The 20,799-nt window shown below is 44.7% G+C and overlaps 1 protein-coding gene across 1 annotated transcript; it reads right to left on the reverse strand.

Annotated features, from left to right (window-relative positions):
- Positions 1-5,831: 5,831 nt before the first annotated feature.
- Positions 5,832-6,260, reverse strand: TMEM100 (transmembrane protein 100). Its single transcript, XM_003795555.3, has one exon. The coding sequence runs from the start codon at positions 6,258-6,260 to the stop codon at positions 5,856-5,858; it is 405 nt and encodes a 134-aa protein (XP_003795603.1). The 3' UTR covers positions 5,832-5,855.
- Positions 6,261-20,799: the final 14,539 nt, after the last annotated feature.

Below are 20,799 nucleotides of genomic sequence, written 5' to 3' on the forward strand. Positions count from 1 at the left end.
CCTAATAAGAGAGAGGGTCTTGATATTTAGCTACTGAAATATGGAGCTTATTGGAAAGCCTGGCTTCTGATGGGAAATAATTCAGTAATCATTTCCGATTTCAGTCCTAGTTTCTCAAAAACTATTGCTGACCTCACTCTTTAAGTGAGATACCGGACCCGGCGTCTCTCAACTTCTACTTGGGACATTTATTCAAGAATCGAGTACTGAAGGTTTACAGTGAGCCAGGCAGGTGGTAAATGTACAGATTCTGGATTTTGAACTCAGGTCCTACTCTTCACCAACTATGGGGTCTCAGTTAGCGTCTCAGTTTCCTTATCTGCAGAATGCAGACGGTAATAGTATCTACTTCACTGGACTGTGGTGGGGATCAAATGGGACACTGCATGTGGAGCCCAGAGTATCACGGTTGGAGCTCAGTGGATGCTTTATGAACGGTGGTGCTAGGACTGGAAATTAAACTCCCTGCACATCCCTGAGAATCTACCTCCTGCTGCTCTGCTCCTTAGGAGACCAAACCTAAATCTGATTTTTCCCCTCTCAATCCGTGTTTCATCTCTGACCTGCCCTGCCTTGCTAGTGGTCATGTCCCAGGGCCACATCCCCCTCTCTCAACACCTTAAAAGCAGGTGTGAGTGCAGCAGAATGACGGAGACAGTGAGGATGAAGATGTCCATCCAGGCTCTCTTACAGGGCTGCCCGAGAGAAAAGCGACTCAGCTGTTTTTGAAAACTGAACGCCTACCTCCCCTTTAGTCCAGGGATTCCACACCTAGGTCTGTCCTGAACAGACACAAGCACATAAGTAAATCAAAACTCATGCAGAACAAAGTTTGCAGTGGTACAATGTTAGATATCTACCACTGCAAAGCAAATTACCCTCAAACTTAGCCACTTAAAACAATAAACATTTATTATCTCACAGTTTCAGAGGGTCAGGAATGTGGCGGTAAGGGAGCTGGGTGCAGGGCCACGTCATCCATTAGGCACAGCCAGCATGGTGCCTACGGCCCACAGCACTTGTCAGAACAATCTTCTCCTCCAAGGAGTGAGATACAACCTCTCTCTCTCTCTCTTTTTTTTTTTTTTTTTTTTTTTTGTGAAAGGACGTAGCCACAAAGGGCAAATGTTCCTAAGTCCTGGGAAAGTCACAATTCAACCCTAGCTGGCAGGTGGTGGAGGGGCTCTCACGAGGGTTCAGACAGTCAGACCCTCAGCAGGGCATGTTGGAAGACCCCACTGGCAGAACATCTACCTCCAAGCTGGGGTGAGGTGTCGCTGGCAGGGCTTAGTTCTCCTCTGGTTGTTTTCTGGAGAGCAGCCTCATGACACGGCAGGTGGCTTCCCTCAGAATGAGTGGAGAGAGGAGAGTGAGGGCAAGCGGGAGACAGAAGACACCAGCATGCCTCTGATCACCGAATCTTGGAAGCGACATGCCATCACTTCTGCCACGCGCTGCTGCTCACGCAAACCAGCTCTGAGGTGGTGCGCAGAGGGGGCGGCACAAACATGCAGGATACCAGGAGTTGGGGGTCCTGGGGCTATCTCAGAGGCTGGCTCCCCAAAGGACAATCTCTTGTTAGAAACTAGAAACGATGCAAATGCTTGTGGACAGTAGACAGGATACGTAAAGAACGGTGGATTTGTACATTGGAATTCGACGCTGCCATGCGAATGAGCCACTTACTGATAACCACATTCAATAAATGGAAGCGTCTCCTAAACATAATGCTGCATAGAAGCTGGCCACAAAGAATATATGCTATATGGGCCCAGTTTGCAGTTAAAACACTGGCATCGCTCTTCTGTGTGTTACAGGTCAGATCGTGGCTCCTCCTGAGGACAGGAGGAGAGCTGGATACAAAGGGAGATTTTCTGAGCTGTCAAGGCTCAGTAAGTTAGTTACTAGGTGTTAGTTCCCTAGCTGTCAAGGCTCAGTAAGTTAGTTACTAGGTGTTAGTTCCCTAGCTGTCAAGGCTCAGTAAGTTAGTGATCCAGGCGTTAGTTCCTTAGGTCTGTTTGTAGAAATTCATTGCTCTGTTTGCCTTCTGTGTATGTCATGATGTAATAAAACATTTTCAAAAGTAAGTGTTGTAATATTTATCTTCTTCTTCTGAAGAGACGTTCTGGAAATATCTTCAGTTAATGGCTAAGCCTATAACTGGATCTATAGACTGAATGTCCGCCCAGATTCCTAGGTTGAAAGCTCATCTCTCATGGGATGAGATTTGGAGATGGGGCTTTCGGGAGGAGATTAGTTAGTTCTGAGGGTGAGATCCACGTAAGGGGGTTCAGCACCCACATAAGGGGCCCCAGAGATGATCTTTGCCTCTTCTGCCCTATGAGGGCACAGCGAGAGATTATGAAGGAGGAAGCAGCCTTCACCTGAGACTGACTCTGCAGGCACCTTCCCAGCCTGGCCTTCAGAACTGCGAGAAGTCTGTGTTTTCTTCTGTGTTTTGTTGTTGTTAAAGCAGCCCAAGGGCAACTACAACACTGGGATAACCATAATGTGCGGTCACATTATTGGTCCCAGTGCTAGGCCTTGCTCGCTGGGAGATCTGGAGTGAACAAGCCACTTACCTCTCTGAACTGTAGGTTTCTCAATTGCAAAGCAGAGTGGACAGTTGTGCTCCTAGAGTGAGAGTGTTGTGGAGAATGTTGAGTCATAACAAGTGCAGTTGAGTCCTGTTATACTGTAAGTGCTATGATACCAAGATCTTTCAAGTTCAAAACTATAAGACTTCCAGGATTCTAGGGTATCTATCACTCATCTATCTATCCATCTATATCCTCTCTCTCCCTCTCTCCCTCCTCTCTCTCTCTCTCTCTCGGTAGAGGATGCAAAAAGGTAAGTTTGAGGATTTGTGAACTGGATCACTGGCTCTCCTGGGTTTATCTTCTGGCCTTATCCATCTGCACCATCCACAGGACCCCCTTCAGTGCCTTCTGTAGGTAGTATTCCCTAGAGGGGAAAGCAGAGCCACCGGGCAGCTGTGGTTCTCACCCAGCCAGAAGCCAACCATGCAGGATAAAGTTAAAAGTTGTTTCCGTGTACTACAGAATGGGTAGATTTATGGGGACTCCCACCAGCTGATACAGCTAGTTTCTGATGTTCCGGGGTGAGGCCAGTTTATCTTTTTACTACATTTATGCACGCATGTTGTATATGTATTCGCTTAACACTCACTTTTTTGTACATAATAGAAGCATTTGTAGAGATAGACCTTGCCCAGTAAAGACAGGTTATAACTGGGCAACTTCAAAATTTAAGTCTGGGTATAGTTTCCTTGTGGGAGTTGGGATTCATGGTGTGTAGGACTGTCTCTGCGCCTTACAGCTTTGCTACCGTATATACCTTTAATATGACTGGTGATTCCATAGATTAGGAGAACCCCAAGATAGCCAGGGTGAAGTGGCTTAGGGAGGAGGGTAGGGTAGGCTAAATAGACATTCGCCTTCACCTCCTCAGATCTAGGAGAGATATGATCCCATTTCAGTCCTTATAGTTTAAGTCTTTTCATAGTTCTGCACGTCTTTGGAGACTCAGGTAGCAGCATGAGGCCCCCTGGTGGCTGGTCATAGTCAACGCGTTTGCTTTTCAAGCATTTTGAAAGACAGGTCTGGCTGGAGAAGTTTAGAGGGCTAAGTACTCACCTAGACGCGGTGCTCACGGTGTAGGCATGATTGAGTGGGAAGCCCTATATGGGGGGGGGGAGTTGAGAACCAAATTTTTAACTGGATAAAACAATTATTCTTTGCTTTTGCATACTATGGTTCATTTAGCACCTCAATTAGAAATTTATTGAGTATCTAATCTGTGCAAGGCATATTAGGCATCACATTGGAGTTATCAGAAAGTTATATCACACACTGCCAAGGATCTTTGGAGTGGGAATAAAACACCTATACCAGCAACATGATAGGAAATAGAGACGCCATCAGAGAACAAATGATGACTCATGAAAGAGCAGTTACTCTCAGTAAAAGGGAAGGCTTCTAGGAAGAGGCAGCATTTGAACTGGGGTGCTGATGAGAAGCAGGATTTGGAGACTGAGATGGAGAGAGGATAGAATACAAAAGAGGGAAAACACAAGTCTGCCCGGATACAGAGGCAAGAAAACCAGAGCCTAGTGCCGGAATGGTGACCCGCCTACTCTGACGAACTGACAAGGCCCTCTTGGGGTTAGAATGCAAATGAAAGCTGGGTACATCTGTTTGGAGCCGACTGGAGAACCTTGAACCTTGCCTGAGAAATTTCTTCCCAAAACAATGGGAGCCTTTGAGTATCTTGGAGCAGAAAAGAGGCGTGTCAAAGCACAGACTCACTTGCCTGGCAATGAGCGCAGCCCTGTACGCTGGCTTGCATTGGGTTATGAGGATATGTGCATTTGTCCATCGGCACAGGACATTATCTGACCTCCAAATCGTTAAGGTGTTTCCACTTACCAAAGCCACATGAGCACCAGGGTGTAGTTAGCGCCAGAAAGTTTAATTCAATTCCTGGATAAAATGCCCTTCAATGAAAGTGCTACGCTAGGCTTGTTTTGTTTTCTAAGTCTTAAGAAAAGCTTCATGCCTATCTTCATGATCTGGTTTGAACTATGTGAAGAAGGCATATTTTTGCTTGGAGTCACGGGGTAGAGTCCTAGCTAGGGAATAGCTCCATGTCCAAGAAGAATTCAATAAGTAACCTTATTTGCATTATATGAGAACTAACGAAGCAGCCTGAGAATCCACAGGATGTCTGGCATTTAGTTGGTTCTTAGAAACATGTGTTAAGCCAATAATAAATGACTAATTCAATATAAATGTCATGCATATTTAATGGCATATTATAAGATTCCTGACCTTAGACACTGATTTCCTAATGATGAGGGCAAGAAATGTTTTAGAATACAGTTAAGATAATTAATACTATTCTTCAGAAGTAATAAAAAATGATAAAAATAATAGAATCTTCCAGTAAAGTTAAGAAGCATCATGTCCACTCATGAGAGATATAGCTGAGAACTTGAGACAAGAGGTGAATGGGCCCCATGGAACGGCAATACAAAGAATGACAGCAGAAACAACCATTTAAGAAATTTCAGCAGCAATGAGTATTTATTATTTTGAATTAAATGTACATTTAACCTTTATATAAAAATCATCCAAAGTGCCATACCGGATTACCTTAATATTAATTTAACCCCCAACATCATCTGTTAGCTATAACTTTTACTTCTATTTTTTTTTCTTTCTGAAACAGAATTACAATTACCTAAAACGGTCCCATGTTAAAACATACAAAATATTAGTTTATTCTTCAAGATAAAGTACCACCAGGGATGAGTTACTGAAAGGGAAAAATAAAAAGAGATGTCAGTAAAGGAACTTACTGAAAAAAGCATTATCACAGAATTTCATAGATGTATACAAAGTCCAAAGAAATTTAGAGCCTCGGCAAAATGCACTATGTACAACTTCTTAAGAGGTTGGGTTATTTCTTTCGGAGGCAGGTGCCTGGTGTGCCAGGACTATCCTGTTATTCTCTCATCTTTTCTTGGCTACTTTCCAGGGTGAGCCCAATGCTATCTAATGCTGTGCACCTCCCATGACCCCCGAAATGTTTCACGGAAAGAGAAAGTGGATTTTTCAGTCTTAGACACAGCCCTTAGGGTTAAGTTTGTCATTGAAGAAGACCCAAGTCATTTCTCTCAAAGGAGAAATCCCTCTACCCGCTCCCCACCCCCCCAATCTTCTAGTCTGCTCCAATACCAAGTCAGTTCTCTCCCAAGATGGTTCTGGATGAGCTGGCTGACAAAATCAGAGCAGGTCGTTCGGGCCACATAGCCCATTTGGTCTCATTCAGTCTCAAGCAAACAAGCTTCTCTGGTTCGCCACAAGCACCGTCTGACTCTCTCGTCTCTTGGCTTTCTTGCTCCTTTGTCTCACCTTCCAGCACAAGGCGCTAGAGGCTAATAAAAAAAGTCCAGACGACAGAACAACCAGGCCAAAGATGGAGATGGTGGAACCGTGGGAATTGAAGCTATAAGCCACGGCAGTAACCACGACGCCGGCAATGAAGACCACCACGGCAAAGGGGATGATGCAGCGGTAGCAGGAGAGCTCAGCACCCCCCGTGGCGGCCATCAGCTGGATCTCACTGACCAGCGGCACCGTGGGGACCCCAGCTTCGCCCTTGGGGGTCTTCTCTGTCGTCACCAGCATGGGAGTCTTCGGGGCTCCCAGGATTTCTTTTCTGGGCTCTTCGGTCATTTTTGCAAAGGGGTTTCTTCCTAGCTGGGTCTGCAGACTTAGATCTGGAGAGTCTCACCAGGGTGGAAGCTGCAGAGGAAACAAGAGATGTCAGCTAAGGCTCTCAGAAGAAACCCTGCAAGCAGAAATTAAAAACAAAAGCCAAAACAGACTGAGGTAGCACCTCCTTTCCGGGAGGCATGGATGCATTTAAAAATCACCTAGACTTTTTCTCCTAATTGCTTGCCTTCTCTTTGCATTGAGTCAAAAAAGCAAGGACGATGAAGCTGAGGAACATAAAGAAAGGGCATACATAAAAAGCAGGAAGCACTCACAGGGTTTCATTCTGAGCTACAAAAACGTTTTACGAGCTTTGTCTATTGCTTCTCTTTCCCCTAAAAACACAGAAAGGCCCAAATCCCAATCCAAGGACAGCCTCATTTCAAGAAGAGAGTATGTGATAAACAGTATTTTGCACAGTTAGTTCCACAACTCACAACAACTTAGACTCCGCCGGTTTTGCCAGACATAACATGCATTCTTTCCAAACCATCACCCATGCGCTGCCCACAAAATCAATGTCAAGATGAGGAGCCAGCAGCAAGCGATGTTCTTCTCCATCAACTGCCAGTCAACCTGTGTAGGTGTTACTACCACACACGGTGCACCCTGGGCCCTGGGGCCCTTTTATTCCCCCACTGTGGGCAGTCAGTTCAGCAGAGAATTCATTCACAAGGAGGTGAGGGTTTGTGATTTGCAATCTCCTCCGATCCGTTAGGAAAAGAGAAAAATAAGGGGGAAAACAAATTCAATAACTTCCTAGGCTATCACTCTGTGCTTTATGAAACAGAAAATCAGCTGATGGGCTTGGTCATGTTAAACACAAAAATCAATCAATTGAGGGCAGTCAGCCATCAATTCACACCTGTTCTACTAAACTCCACAGGGAATTGTGATATTATGTATCCTCTGACATGCCTAGACAAAGAAGCAGGCTAGACTGTCACTGAAATTTTACAAATTCCTTTTCCTCTAGGCGCTGGTATCTACAACTTGCCACCATGCCCCTTTGTAAATATTTGGAACCTGCAAAATGTCAGGGTCGAACGTGAGACTTTTGATTGAAAGCATCTGGTTGCAATGCTGTCTAGGGGAAATCAGAGGAAAATCTTGTCTGCTGTGAAGTCGCTGTCCTCCATCCTGGAGGACAGCAGAGCAATCGCAGCTACCAAGAGATACTTGAGGCCATCTCAATGCGATTCGTTGTTTGAATATATTAAGCATCTCCTGAAAACAACCTCAAGCCTAAATCAAACCTCACTGCTTCTTCCCCACCCCGAGAGGTTAAAATATCACTCAGTCCCTGAGCAACCAAAGTAAACATGAGAGCTACCTCCTTGGCAGGTCATTTTTAAATCACCAAACCAATGAATCACCGTCGCCCAGTGATACCCTAAATACCAGCTAAGCTAGTTAAAGGATATTTGAGATTATATTTAAAAGAAAATCTTCCCCCCAAAGCTATGATTGAACTAACCTGAAAATGAAGGTCTACCCCCAGACGGCTGCACATACCTTGCAGAGTTGCAATCCATTCCAGGGAAACCACTTGACTTGGAAGAGAAGAGACAGCAACACGAGCTTCTTCTTCGTTCAACTTCTGGGAAAGAGCCTGTAACCGCCTGGCTGTCAATAAAATGACAGGTCAGGGATCTCCTTGAGGGGAAAAGAAAAGTCGTTAAAACACTAAATGCTTTGGTTTGGGATCCAGAGCTGGCTGTTCTCTCAGGCTACCTCTGTTCCTGAATGACGCTTGTCTTTCCCTCCCTCTCTCTTTTTATTCCCTCCCCCTCTGGCTTGCCCCTCCCTGACATTTTTTTTTCCTTCGTTCTTTTCCTTGCCAGCAGATTTTGGCTTCCCCCAACTCCACTCAGTGACATGATAAGTCCAAATCATTTCTACGGAGTCTCTAGAGACAGGAGCTGGTTTTTACTTTTATTTCTCCTGCAGCATTTACTAAGCAGACAGCTTTGTGAATTGGAATGACTCATTTTTTCCCCAGCCAACCTCCAGATCTTCCTCTCGTCCATCAGGCATTTTTATAAGAAAAGCCCAGAGTCAGCGTTGCAGGCCCAGCCGAGGGGACAGAGCTGATGGGGACAGACACTCTAGGGCAGTAGGAACAGCTGTGTAGTCCTCGGGCAGCTGAACTGAGCCTCTAAGCCAGCAAAAATTCATATTCCTAGGTTTTCCCTGGAACGTGTGTGATGGTCATCTGACACTTAAAATCCCTCTTGTTTGATGTTAATTCATTTAGGAATGAGAATGGGAGATGAAAATGTTTTTGGTTACAGGGGAAAACCAGTCATCTTGATTTTAACAGGATTGCTTACTGCTCATGCTAAGAGGTTTGGGAGTAACTTGGGTAATGCCAAAGCTGTCATCATCATCATCACTGCCATTTGCAGAGCACTTACTATGGGGATGGCACAGTGTTAAGAAATGCCACATGTTAAACATTCATTCTCACTAGTTAAACATTCATTCTCTGTCTCAAGTAAATAGAGGCTCAGAGAGGTTAAGTAATTTGACAAAAGTCACACAGTAAGAAAGAAACCCGTAGTTTGAATCCTAGTTTATAATGGAGACATAACTCACCCAGGGAGCTTGTTAAATGGAGATTCTGATTCAGTCAGCTCCCTACCTCCCTGGGCTTCTGTTCCATGCCCACTTTAAGGGGGAAGGTATTTTAAACATTCAGACATGTATAACATGGACACATCACACTCTCAAACAATAAAAAGTCTATTTCCCACATCAATAAATGGCCTCGTAGGTTTATGCTTTCTTACAGACAAGCTATTTGAAATGTTAAAGTACTTGAAATACATGAAGCCCCAGATTTTCTTTTTAAGGAAAAAAAAATGAATACTGGGAGATTGCAATAAGCTTGTCCTATGCTTTTGTAACTCAAAGTCATCCATCCCCATCTTTTAATCTGTACAAGTGTTAATGACTCCTTTTAATGAACACAGTGATTCTGCAAGTCCAAATTAAATCTTGGAAGAGATTTGTTTTCCTTCTTTCCAATTGTCAGATTTCTCGGACTGCCGGCAAAGGGCCTGGATGTTCTTAGACATTTTACTTCCATTTCAGGATTGCACATTCTTTCAGCCTCATGTAGTGAGAGCACCATGGTGATCCTGTCCCAAAAAGAGAGGGACCAGAAGTCCTTTTTTTGGTCTAGAATGAAAGCTAGAGATAAGACTTCTTCATTCCAAAAAACAAGCCTGGCTGAGTTAGGGGAGCCCGGCCGATGGCAAGTACCTGGAGGGTCTCGGCCACCAGCCTCTAGGCCAGTGATTTTGAACTGCTATGCCACGAGAGGATCTTAGGTGTGCCGTGAGGATTTTTAAAAGATCATTCATTAAATTATTTTTGAAAGAAATTCAAAGTACAGTAAATATATTCCTTTTCTCTCTCTCTCTCTCTTTTTTTTTTTTTTGGATCAACATAATATTGTGTGCTGAAGTGTAACTAGAGGTTCCAGTGTGTTAAGAGGTAATAAAAAGTTGAAAAGCACTGCCCAGTTCTTAAAATGTGGCACCCAGGGGTGCAGAGCCATCACCCGTGAGGAATGCTGTCCCTTGGTGTTGAAGATCAGGGATACTTAGAACTGGGGCATCTTAGAACTTGCTAAACCTGCCCCCCCCCCAAGAGGGGGGTTCTTGAGAAGCTCCTTAAAAAGGCAGTCTCCCACCTGTGAACTCTGGCCTTGGAGAGGACTTCATCTCTAGAAGAGGCCACTCCCCCCCAAAAAAAATTAGGTTGATTATCTCACCAAAGCTGAGTATCACCTTATTCTGTTGAAAATGTGCTCAACTATTACCCTGTGGGAGGCGTCAGAGGCACCTTTTTTCGTGTTGAATCCTTGGCTAAATCTATAATGAGGTACAGTGAATTCATCTGTGCCCTGAGAGCATGGGCAGGTCTGTCCTTCTAATAAATAGCAAAGCTTTCTTCAGCCTTGTCAGACTTCAGGTGACTCACTCACCCTAATTCTCCTCCGCAGGGTCTGTGCCTCTGCCTAGATACACACATACACTTCTCCAGAGTCTAAGCGGACAACTGATGATTTGTACTGGCAAATCTGAGGATGTATAATGTTTTGAGATAGGGTGGAAATTCTATCTGAAGATACCCACTATTATAGCTCGGGACACATGCAGCTGTAACTGACTTCAAATTGAAATTCAGAGAATTGCTAGTGATCTATCCTTGATGCCTTTGAGTACCTATTCCTCCCCCCACTCTATGCCTGTTAAGTTAGCAGACACTCCTGGGGATCCCTTCAAGGACACCTGCCCTCAAATGCAAAATTCCATCCACAAAGCAACCAGCCTGATTTCTGCAAGTCTTTTCTTTTCAGAGGGGAGAAGAAATCTCGTCTAGATTTTCCTAAAGCACATACTTTTAGGAAACGCCTTTAAGTTTGGAGAACTTTTCTGAAAGCTTTCAATATACAAACTATTATATATCTATGTCTCCCACTCTGAACCCTCACTGGCATTCAGCACTTCCCTCCTAGATCTTTCAAAGAACAAGGCAAAGATCCTTACCTTCCCCAGCCAGAGTCGGACTGAGAGAGCTGCCCGCCCCCACCGACAGCCACCCAGAGAGAGGGATGCAAATCACCGCTCTAGGGACCGTAAACAAAGTACTCAGCGAGGCTGAAACATAATTAAGGGACCGGAGACAATTTGGTGAGAGGAAATCCCTTGAATGCAGTTGTGTTTGACTTTACGTTTTCCTCTATGAGAATGTAATTCAGGCATTTTTTTTAAAAAGGGGGTTATATTTGAAAAGAATGTCTTCCTTTCCTCTTTCATTCATTTTCAAGGTTTTCTCTATCTAAAGCCTCCCTTCTGATGCTATCCTTCTATGATACTATGAAGCTACAGAAAAGAATTTGTAATCTTTGTCCCATGATTTTTAAGGAGGTGTGGAGCTTGGGAAGTGTTTGTGTATGAAACGGGACCATAAACTTTCACCATTACTTGCAGGTAGTAAAAGGAAGGCCAGGAAGGAAAGTATAAGTAATGAAAAGGGCATTTGGTGTCCCCTAAGGTCAGGAGACTGGCCTCATCACAGTCCTTCATCGAGATGTCCAGGCACCAGGGAAAAGCTGATATACAAGTAAATCACATCTCTGAGTTGACCTTCCGCCAGAAGCACCGTAAACATCAGAGCTAGGAATACTTAACTGTTCCAGAAAGAATGCCTCCCAAATTTGAAAAATTTCACAAGAGAAGTGACCAAGTTACTTAGGGGAGGGTGGGGTCCCATGATAAAGAGGTCATTTGTCCATTTCTCTTAAGCAGAAGCAGAAGGTTCAGGCTCTTGGTTGGAAAAAAAAAAGGGGGGATGATGATTTATGTCCTGATTTTGGCGTTGAGTCTATGCTGTTGACAACCTGGAACTTTCTCCTTTGGGAACACATCAGCTTTGCGTTTTCTAGGGAGAACCCCCCCACCATGTGCATTAGATTACTTACCCCTTTTTACTTTCAGTTGGCTTTTGCTTGCTGTGGTTGAGTTGGCTACTGTCCAGGAGCCCTGAAGATGCCAGTTCCTCCCTGCCCTCTGGCCAATCACAGCCTGCCTTTGATCTCGGCCATCACCCACTCCAACTGGATTCAGTGAGATGTGGGAAGCTGGCCAGGTTTTCGCCTTTTTAATGCTTCTTTTAAGGGTGTGTCTGCATTTATGTTCTGAAATCATGGACATTTTGGAAAGTGATCTGTGCTTGTGTGTTCATTTTGGATAACAGGTCATGTTATTATTCTCCTTTTTTTCTTTCTCTCTCTCTCTCTCTCCTCCAAGACACTTTTCTTTGAGGCCTAGGACATTAAATAGATCTGATAGTACCAGGAGGAATAATGAGGGTGTCTTGGATATAAAGATAGATTTTACTCTTTGCTGGTCTATTTCCTGGTATGGGAACTTCATAAAACCCATATGGCTAATGAAAGGAAAACATACATCTTTTAGGTGAAAGTCACACCCTGGGAAGCCGAGGTGGGTGGATCGCCTGAGCTCATGAGTTCAAGACCAGCCTGAACAAGAGCGAGACCCCATCTCTACTAAAAATAGGAAAACTAGCTGGGCGTTGTGGCTGGTGCCTGTAGTACCAGGTACTCGGGAGACTGAGGCAAGAGAATCACTCGAGCCCAAGAGTTTGAGGTTGCTGTGAGCTATGATGATGCCATAGCACTCTCTCCAGGGTGATAGAATGAGACTTTGTCTCCAAAAAACAACAAAAAAAAGTGAACATCACAGTGTCCCTGCCCCCACCCCATTCTGTTCTAACTATGAAAGATCGCATAAACAAGAAAAAACAGGGTTGCTAAAATCAAATGACACAGTGGGGCTTCCGAGAGGGATGCGTCAAGTCAATCATCTCTCATTTCAGTTAACGGTAATTGTCATTTTGGCCTGAGATGAGAAGAATGAATTTCCTTGTATCAAAATCAGAATACGTGCTGATACTCCTGCGATCCTGCTGTATAATCACGTATTGTGCACAGTTCTTTGTTACAGACATTATTCTTGGGAGGCTGAAGGCAAGGAAGCCCAAAAGTGGAGATTGACAGCAGATTGGGCTGTCACTTCACTAAGCGCACATGCCCAGGGCCAGCCGCCCCTAGTGAGCTATAGGCCCTGTATTCTGGGGCTTGTAGGAAGCCCAACATAATTGCTTTTTCAAGGGAAGAGAAGAGATCACCCCTTTGCCATCCTCCTTATTCCCGTCTATCCACATTTATCCTGTCTATACAAAGATTTATATAAGGATTGTGTGACCCCAATCCACTCTCAACCAGCATACAATTTCTAGACTTGGACATCAATCTGGTGCTGGAGATTTGAAACTTCATTAAAGTCTCTTGAAAACGAAATAATCTATCCCTGGAAGGGTCAGCTAGCTTTTCTCTGTTCCATGTTCATGGACCGGAATATATAGTCCAACCCAAGTAGCTTTCTCTCAGCTGTGCAGCACTGGTCTCAGGATGGGCCCTCAGCTCTGACCCTCCCTCAGATAGTTAAAAATAGTTCAGTAGACTTCAATTCCATGCCTGGATCGAGTATATTTTTACAACAAGTAGTCTTTCTTGTCTCTATTCTGCAGAGAAAGAAATGGCTGCTCGGAGTGTGGTGGAGTGACCAGGTTTAACTCCAGACCTGGGCTCCTTCCTCCTGAGTGGACCTGCACGATGCACTCAGTCTGAAGAGGAAAGATTCATGAGAACATAAAGGCTTGTCAAACATCTCACGTGTGCTCCCATAACACAGACTGTCTTTTTTTTTTTTTTTTCAGACAGAATCTCACTCTGTCACCCTGGATAGAGTGCTGTGGCATCATAGCTCACAGCAACCTCAAACTCTTGGGCTCAAGTGATCCTCTTGCCTCCACCTCCCAAGGAGCTGGGACTATACGCCTGGCTATTTTTTAAAGATGGGGTCTTGCTCATGCTCAGGTTGGTCTCGAACCTGTGAGCTCGGACAGTCCACCCGCCTCGGGCTCCCAGAGTGCTAAGATTATAGGATTACAGACTGTCTTTTGGGTCTTTGTACTTGAATTTTGCTGAAGAAGACACCAAAACTCAACAGTGTTAAGGAATTACCCAGGATCTACTTTTAGGGAAAGTGGCAGAGCCAAGTTTCAAACCCAGGTACTTCTTCTATGTTGTGCCATGAGGATTCCTCCATTTATTGTTTTTATTAGATTTTGCACATATTCCTAAGTTCAACAAAAGTCTCATTTCCTTGGGTTCAGGGTGACATAGTTCCACTAGGTTTAGTTTTTGGAAAAGTGCTCTGAGAAGGGGTATTTATTTCTTGTAGAATGATTAAACCCTTTGTTTGGCCTTGTATACATCTGCGTATTGAAGCAGAGCTGTGTCACTAAGCAGCTGTGGGTAGGTGTGAGGCCTGGGACCACCAGAGACTATGGAAGATGCCACAGCAATAGCAGCATTTCAGAGATCACCCAGGCCATCCCTCTTCCTCCAGGAGCATCTTAGTTGCACTGATGTTTACTGTTCTGCTCTTGGGTGCTGGGAACTTGCTAAATGCTCTAATAAGCGGGTACAAAACAATGCATGGTCTCTGCCCTTGGGGAGCTTACAGTGCAGAACAGAGAAGTCCCTGGGACCCCAGTGTGGGTGATCTTTCTACTAGAGGTCGTAACAAACTGCTGTGGGAGGTGGGAGACTCAGGGAAGGTGAAATTGGTTCTGATCTAGGGATGAGTGTGGGGCGGGCCACAGGGATTAGAATCTTCAAGGCAGACAGACATTTGACATAAATAGCGATTGTGATTCTAGGTGGAGGGCACAGCCTATCTTTGAAAAGTGCAAGACTTCTATAGGGAACGTTTAGTAGCCTGTTGGGCTGAATTTTAGACATTATGGGCCAGGCAGAAAGGAGTCAAAATAAGACTAGAAATAGTTTATGGTCATTTTTATGCCTCCGTGGTGAGTGTGGACTTTATTTTGAGAGCAATGTGGTTTGGACAGGATGGCAAAGTCAGCTCTGTTCGTTATAAACAGGAGCCTGGTGTTACTGTGGGGACGTCCTGGGGAAAGTCAGTACGGGGAAGAGGGAAGGCGGGGCTGAGACAGCAGCTGGAAGACTGTGCTTCTAATTGTGCAGGTGAGAGGCACTGGGCACCTGATCTTGGGAAATGTGGACTGGCGGGAAGTCACCAGGATGACTAGAATTAGCACAACTTGGCAATGAACTTCAAGTGGGAAACATTATGAAGGGAGAGGAGTTTGCAATGTTTTAAAGCCTAAGGAATGAATAGCTTGGGGATACTGTCGGCAGAAATAGAGATTCCAGGATAAGGAGCAAGTGTGGGTGAAGGCTATGCGCTAATTTTGTGAGTGCAGCTATTCACTTCTCCAGGGGCGAGGCAAATGCTACGGAAAGTTGGCGATACTCCCTGACCACTAATTTATGATGCATTTGTCTGAATTGTCGAATAACACCGTCATGGGCTCACACATGAATTTTCCACTGAAATTGTGAATCATTGTACAATACACTTCATTCCATACACACATGCATACACTCAGAATTGCTGACACACCATACCGTACATACAGGATTTGAGCTTCCTGACTTTTTACATACAACAAGAAAATACACATTTTAAGAATTCCAAGGTGAGACTTGACTTGGACTATATCCAGAGAATATATTGATTATGTTCAATTTTAAATTCTTTAAGAACAAGAACAGGCTCAGTGCCTGTGGCTCAAGTGGCTAAGGCGCCAGCCACATACACCTAAGGTGGCGGGTTCCAATCCAGCCCAGCCCCGCCAAACAACAATGATGGCTGCAACCAAAAAATAGCCAGGTGTTGTGGCAGGCACCTGTGGTCCCAGCTACTCGGGAGGCTGAGGCAGGAGACTTGCTTGAGCCCAGGAGTTGGAGGGTGCTGTGAGCTGTGATGCCATGGCACTCTACCGAGGGTGGCAGCTTGAGGCTCCGTCTAAAAAAAAAAAGAACAAGAACATAACTGTCCAATTCTCCTTGTACAATGTCAGGCATTTAAAAAATTTTTAAAAAGCACTCCATAGATGTTTTCTGGTGAGAAAAACTATTGATCATGACTCCAAGGTACTACTCATGTAGAGGGGTATATATAGACTGTTCTATTATCCCCACTTTATGTGTGAAGAATCAGCTTTTGCTTTACTAAGAACTAATTTTATGTTACTTCATGAGTCAGTGCTTTCAGTGCAAATAAACTGTAGGTTTTTTGAGAAATGTCCCATTTTGGCCCTCATGCAATGGAAGCCAGCCTTCGTGTTGGGGTTTACCATGATCATGTTGATTGGGAAATCTCCCATAAGTCTCAAAATAGGATCAGCAATTGAGCATGCTTAGAAAGTTGTTGTCGGGCGGCACCTGTGGCTCAGTGAGTAGGGCGCTGGCCCCATATACCAAAGGTGGCGGGTTCAAACCCGGCCCCAGCCAAACTGCCACAAAAAATAGCCGGGCGCTGTGGTGGGAGCCTATAGTCCCAGCTACTAGGGAGGCTGAGGCAAGAAAATTACCTAAGACCAAGATCTGGAGGTTGCTCTGAGTTGTGACACCATGGCACTCTACCAAGGGTGACAAAGTGAGACTCTGTCTCTTAAAAAAAAAAAAAGTTGTTGCCAAATAAATAGAGGAATAAATAAAATGACTCCACATTGAAATCAGAAGTAAACTTGAAAACTAATTACTTAAATGGATTATTGCAAGGTATGTAGACATTTACTGCTATGTTAATTATTCGTTCTAATTATATTGATAAGTTATAATTCCTAAATAAATAATAATCATAATAATGATTCAATTACATGTGCAAATGGTGGTGCCTTGGACTAGTACCAAAATCTGATTGACTCCAAAGGGTATCCTCCTAATCCCCATGGAATATTCCTTCTGTGTCCAGAGGACATGCACATTTTCTGTATCTCATAGGAGTATATACTTACCCCTAAATAATCTCTTGGGTTTGGAAATGATTATTTTGCCAAAAAACCCCCCATGTCATCACCTTCCCACAGTATCTCAGTAGTGGTACATCGATTGAGAATAGAACCAGCTCAAAAAACCTTTTGGAAGCATTTTTTATCCACTTAAAAAGTCTTTGATGCCCACGACCTGTGTGAGCCGTGGGAAACAGAACAATTTGCCCAGCTGAACAGAGTTCAAAATAGAACTGTTTATCTTCTGAACTTGTCTTATGGAACAATGCAGAGAACAGGTCTTTTACTCTCTTTCTTTAAGATAAAATGTTTAAAGTCTTGTTTTTTGCAAAGGAGACAGTACTTTGCTGTCTCCTTCTTGTTTACTTAAACTATACAGGAAACAGGCATTATTATTATTTGAAAGCAATGTAAAACTTGGTAAAGCCAATGGCCCCCCCGAGAGTGCATGACCACAGAGAGGATCCCCCTAGAATGCATGGCCACAGAGTGGGAAGTCGATGTTTCTTCCATCACAGCACAGGAAAGGGCACGAGTTCACCTTGAACTCACCGGCACCTGCTCCCATCAGTAAACCTGGATGACTTCTACTGTGATGGACTCCGTGGTCTCAGGGGAATCTCCTTCCTTTCGTTTATTTTTGCTATTTACTTTCTAAGTTAAACTCAGTCTGGAGAATGTTCTCTACCGTGTGTGTAGGATTTGATCGTTTCTTTCCAGGGTCTTAGTGTAGAGTTTTAGATCACTTTCACAGTGAAGCTAACATTTCTGACTCTCCACTCTTGTGGTGCAATGAAAATAGCCCTGAATGAAAAGTCAAGAAACTTGATCTTAATTCTTCTTTCTTCTTGGTGACCTTGGGCAAGTCGTTTACCTTCTCAGAGTCTCATCTGTTAGATTTCAGGATTCCATCAATAGACACTGTATTATTTTTTTCTTCTGTTTCTTAAAAATTCTATTTGCACTCAGACTATCAGAGAACGGAGACAAGACAATTTGGGGAAATAGTTACCCGAGCTACCAGGACAGGGGAAGGAAACCTCTTTTAAAAAAATTCTCTAGCTCAGTGTCTATCAGTAAAGCCATTGACCTCTAGGATAGTCCTCTATTTCCCTGTAGAAAGAGTCGCAGGCAGCTGATTGAGGAACTGAGTGTGACACAGAGGTTTTTCTTTCTTTCCCACCAGAAATTCTAGGCTTGCGGGATTTGCACACCCAGGTCCGCTCTTGCTCCTAACACAGTAAACGGCAGACTGCATTGGAAAGTGAGGCAACAGGGGCCAGAACTCACATTCATGGTGCCTCGCCCTGCTGTGACTGATGTGACTTAAGTCGGAGACCTGGGTTCACAGTTTTATGTGACAGGACACAGGAGGAGCCAACTTTAGGCAAGACTGGTGGGAAAGCCCAAGGGTGACCCTCTCTGGTAACAGGAACCAGGTACCGCTGGACAGACAAGGCTTTCGCCCAGGGGACTTTGACAGGTTTTGCTGGCACCGTTGGCTCTCCCAGGCTGCCGAGCCTGTGCTGCTCTCTCACAGGGAGCCGGCATTTCCTCAGGGCTTCCCCTCCCAGCCCAGCCTGCAGACCCCAGAAAGGAACAGCTGCACTGCCCGGTGCCCTCCATCAGCACAGAGGGTCCCCCCACCACACCCAGTTAAGATCCCCCCATTAGAGCAGAGAAAAGGCTAACTCTCTATATGCCTTTCTTCCCGACCTCCTCTTATTTCCTTTCTAGGACGATTACAGTCTTACCACTATGTGAGGATTTTGACTGCCCGCGTCAGAATCACACAGGGTGCTTGCAAAACATCCCAGTTCCCAGGCTCCACCCCAGACCTGCTGCAGTGTGAGGACAGCAGGGTATTTGGGGTCTCTATGTGTGTGTTGTTGAAAGGAATCTGCATTTTTTTTTAATCTTATGAACTTACGTTGTACAAAGCCTGTGTAACATTGAAAGTTCAGGGTCAGCTTTGTATTCTGCATCACAGATGAAGTTTGAGGTCCTCTGCTTGACACTAACACAGCAGGCTGTCAAGTTGGTGAGCCTGACTCTACCACTTTCCTGGTTAAAACCCATCAACAGTTCCTCTTCATCTGAGGTCTAGACTTTCAGCTTCCCATGAGCTGGCCTCTCCCTTCCTTTTCAGCCTCAGCTCCAGCTTTGGATCAAATTACAGATCACAGCACACTATTTCATGTCCCATAAGCTTTGTTGGTTCCTGTTCCTCGATATTGAAGATGTTGTCTATCCATATTTTTCTGATGTACCTCCGGCATCTCTTCCTACTTCCAGAAGCCTCCCCTTGTAAGTCCTCCTCTGTCCTCAGACTAAGTAGCTGGAGTTGTCTTCCTCTGTGTTCCCATAATGCTTTATGCCAGAGTATCTCAACCTGGGTGCTTGCAACATTTTGGACTAGATAATTGTGTGTGGTGTGTGTGTGTGAAGGCTGTCCTGTTCAAAGCAGAAACTTTACAGCATCGGTAGCCTGTACCCACTATGTGCTACCAGCACCAACATCTCCCATTCCCATCTGGTTGTGACATCCGAAAATGTCTTCAGGCATTTCCAGATTGCCCTGGGGGATGGGGAAGACTTGTCCTCAGCCTTTTACCAAATAGTGTGGAAAGTAGATGTTTGCTTATCTCCTGTAATTTAAGAGACTGAGAACTTCTCAAAAGGCAGTAGTGCACAAAATTTATCTTTGCGTCTCCCGTGCTGAAGCATGGCACCTGACACATGGCTGGGCATGTCCTATACATCTCTGGAGGAAAACCTCATTGGAGTTCTAGGTGTCAAACCCCTAGCCAATCTTGGTGGGCTCTACTGCCTTAAATCTCTTAAGTCTCCATTTCCTTCAGTTGGAAGTACTAACACCAGCCTTGCTTCTGTGGCATGCTTTGTGGGTGGACTGGGAGCCGGCGTGTGAAAGTGTCAAGTGCAGGAAGAAGCCCGTTGCAGGCAACACTGACCATCAGGTTTGAATCTCTGGGCACAAAGGGTGGATAACATTGAAAGTTCAGGGTCTTCCCAACAATATCATTCCTCTATAACAATATCTAGAGGATTTTTTTTAACGTAGAACATTATAAACATAAGAACCTCCAGCATGGAATGGAACCAACATAATTACTAAACACTAATCTATAGCATAATGAGGCATTATACACTCCCAGTGTCCTAAGGGACAAACAGTCCTGCCTCCTGGTAAAGGCCTAAAGGAGCCTTCCCTGCTCTAGGCATGTCTGATTTTCTGTGTTCTCGGAAGGGCTGCCAATCCCATTCTTTGTACTTTCTTCCCCTTTCTTTTTGCCCTGTGCTGGGGACAACGGGCTACTTCCTTACTTGCCGACCTTTAATATTAGGTTAGAGAGTTAGCAGGTTTTGCATGTGCAACTGCTCAGAATTCACAGGATTAGCAGGGAGTCTCACCCACTCTGGGTAAAGGCCGTGATTTCCTCTCATCAGGTCTGTGCGATGCTGCTCCAGTTATTTATTGTCTTCAAGAAGAGTCCCTCTGTCTCTCTCTCCTCTTCTCTCTCTCTCCCTCTCCCCTCCCCTCTCTCTCTGCCTGTTTTACGACTTCCTTTTACACTCTGGGCTTTGCATCACTGGTGCCTCTGTGTTACCCAGCGCCTCCCTTGGCTGATTGGTGTGCAGCGCCTCCCTCCCCCCTCTCCTTTCCAGATGGAGTTCAGCTGAGAGGACCCCTGCTGCATGGAAATGTGGACTCTGCTTCTCCTCCTTGGAAGGAGCCTGAGCCACCCTCCTCCCCACCCCTCCAGCTGCAGCTGGCCAGGGCTTTCTCATTAACCGTTTCATGCCTCAACACGCAGACTGCAAAAGCACTTACAAATTGTACAATGCAATGCGAACAAGTCAAAAAGCCCCGGGCATATACGTTTAGGGATGCCAGGGGGCTTGGAAATGATCTAATCTAGCTTTCTTCTTGGGAAGACTAAAGAGCTTAAGTGACTCACTTATTTCTATTTTCTTTGCAGTTTCTAACCATCTTAAA

Source organism: Otolemur garnettii, unplaced genomic scaffold (assembly GCF_000181295.1).
Source record: "Otolemur garnettii isolate 467f Iridium unplaced genomic scaffold, OtoGar3 scaffold00094, whole genome shotgun sequence".
Lineage (NCBI taxonomy): Eukaryota > Metazoa > Chordata > Mammalia > Primates > Galagidae > Otolemur > Otolemur garnettii.

Bases quoted from the DNA above. Each gene is read 5' to 3' on its own strand.
- TMEM100 (XM_003795555.3), bottom strand. From the start codon at position 6,260: ATGACCGAAGAGCCCAGAAAAGAAATCCTGGGAGCCCCGAAGACTCCC.